Source organism: Colobus angolensis, unplaced genomic scaffold, assembly GCF_000951035.1.
Source record: "Colobus angolensis palliatus isolate OR3802 unplaced genomic scaffold, Cang.pa_1.0 Scaffold36, whole genome shotgun sequence".
In the NCBI taxonomy this organism is placed as follows: Eukaryota; Metazoa; Chordata; class Mammalia; order Primates; family Cercopithecidae; genus Colobus; species Colobus angolensis.
The window spans coordinates 2,850,516-2,852,571 of record NW_012116932.1 but is presented as its reverse complement, the minus strand read 5'-3'; the positions used below and the strand labels follow the sequence as shown (position 1 = coordinate 2,852,571).

Sequence of the window (2,056 nt, the reverse complement as noted above, 5' to 3'; positions counted from 1 at the left end):
GAGGACAGGAATGAGCAAGTGAGGACAGGAACGATTGAGTGGATAGAGGAATGAGTGAGTGAGGAGAGGAATGAGTGAGTGAGGAGAGGAATGAGCGAGGAGAGGAATGAGTGAGTGAGGAGAGGAATGAGTAAGTGGGTAGAGAAATGAGTGAATGAGGAGAGGAATGAATGAGCGAGGAGAGGAATGAGTGAGTGGATAGAAGAGTGAGTGAGGGAGGAGTGGAATGAGTGAGTGAGCAGAGGAATAAGTGAGTTTCTCTCCCATCCCAGACCCCAGCCCACCCCCTCAGCCCGAGCCCCTTTCCACCCTCCTACCCTGAGACACCAGATCCATCTTCCTGCCACTCACCAGACCCAGGTGACCCAAGAACCAGTTCTGTTTTGGGGGCTGCGGGAAACACCGGAGGCGGCGGCAGTTGTCGTAGAAGGTGTAGGTCCACATTAGGATGCAGGCCAGGAGCCAGGAGGCCACGATCAGCAGCAGGAGGAGCCATGGGGATGCTGCCACCGGCCCGAGGCCCAGCCAGGACAGGCTCAGCAGCGACATCCTGCAAGACAGAGGGGATGGAGTGTGAGGTCCTGAAGCCTAGGAAAGGGGCTGGGGAGCTCCAGGACTGATGATGGGTAAACACGGTTAAGAACATGGAGGGAGATTCAGGGAATCTCAGGGGAAGAGGCCAAAGGAGAGGGGAGAGGAGAAGTGACACAAAATTCGAGATCAAGGAGACTAGAGACCAGACAGCCTCATCCAGAACCACCAGCCAACTTACCTCTGGCTACCTGCAAGCACCCATCAACAGGACCAGCTCCCTGGAGCCACCCCAGTCTTGGGCAGTGCCCCTCCCTATCCAGCCCTGCCACCCCCAGCCTGGCACCTTCTGTCAGGAGAAGCTTGTCCGGCACAACCTCCTCTCCTCCTTTGCTAGGAGGTTTTTGCCCCTGGCCCCAGATGTAGGAAATACTTCAGGAGGCTGGGCTGGGCTGGGCTGGCCAATCCTCACAGCCTGGATACCTCCTTTGTGCCAGAGCAGCCAACCAAAACCCAGGGACTGGCAGGGACCATAGCTGTAGAAGAACCAACTCCGGGTGACCCAGCACGGCCACTCAGTACTCAGCACCTCTCACGTAAGGCAGAGAGTAAGTTGGAGGGCAGCCAATGGTGATCTGAGCCCCAAAATTTGCAGCCACCCTGCTTTTCCAAGACCAGGGAAAGGTAGGTAAAGGAATGAAGTGTTCAGGTGCCAGGTGAGCTGGGTGAGGCCAAGCCTTCTCCCAAAACAACCCTCGAGTTCCCCTCCAAACGTGGGCCAGGAGAATGCTGTGCACCATTTCTCAGTGGAGATTTAGGAGATTCAGAGGCAGAAGCCTGTTGCCCTCCACTGCCAGCCTGGCAGGAATTCAAGTCCTGCCTCCCAGCAGCCCAGGACCTAGGTTGAAACCTGACTGATAGAAGCAGGAACAGAGAATGTAGCCCCACTGGGGATTACCCAGGGTCAGATTCTGGAGATAACGAGACCAGCTGGAAAAGCAACCTGGATGCTGAGCTCAGCGTAGGAGGACAGAGGGGGCTCATGAAGGGTAAGGCTGAGGGAAGCTGTGAGCAGACAAGGTCCAGATGGGGAAGGCAGAGCCAGGGTACCCTGATTGGAGTCCTCCTTCTGCTCTGTCCTTGCTTTGACGATGGGCAGTACTGCCCCTCCTGGGCTCAGGTTGTTTTGTTTTGTTTTGTTTTGTTTTTGAGACAGAGTCTTGCCCTGTCACCCAGGCTGGAGTGCATTGGTGCAATCTCGGCTCACTGTAACCTCTGCTTCCCAGGTTCAAGCGATTCTCCTCCTTCAGCCTCCTGAGTACCTGGGATTACAGGCGCCCATCACCACACCCAGCTAATTTTTTGTATCTTTAGTAGAGACGGGATTTCACCATGTTGGCCAGGCTGATCTCAAACTCCTGACCTCGTGATCTGCCCACCTCGGCCTCCCAAATTGTTGTGGGCTCAGACATTGCATTTGGGAGATGGGATGCGGAATGAGGGGCTTTAGAGGGAGACAGAGGAG

The 2,056-nt window shown here is 55.5% G+C and overlaps 1 protein-coding gene across 2 annotated transcripts in view; it reads right to left on the bottom strand.

Annotated features, from left to right (window-relative positions):
- Positions 1–939, bottom strand: part of LOC105519771 (cytochrome P450 4F8) — a 14,758-nt gene extending 13,819 nt beyond the window's left edge. The window contains exons 1-2 of one of the 2 annotated variants that reach the window (XM_011953234.1): positions 783–939; positions 352–550 (exon numbers count right to left, since the gene is read on the bottom strand). In XM_011953234.1, coding sequence (XP_011808624.1) covers positions 352–550; positions 783–796 — 213 coding nt within the window. In that variant the 5' untranslated portion in view covers positions 797–939. The remainder of the gene's footprint in view (positions 1–351; positions 551–782) is intronic. The other variant, XM_011953236.1, reaches the window with a different exon arrangement.
- Positions 940–2,056: the final 1,117 nt, after the last annotated feature.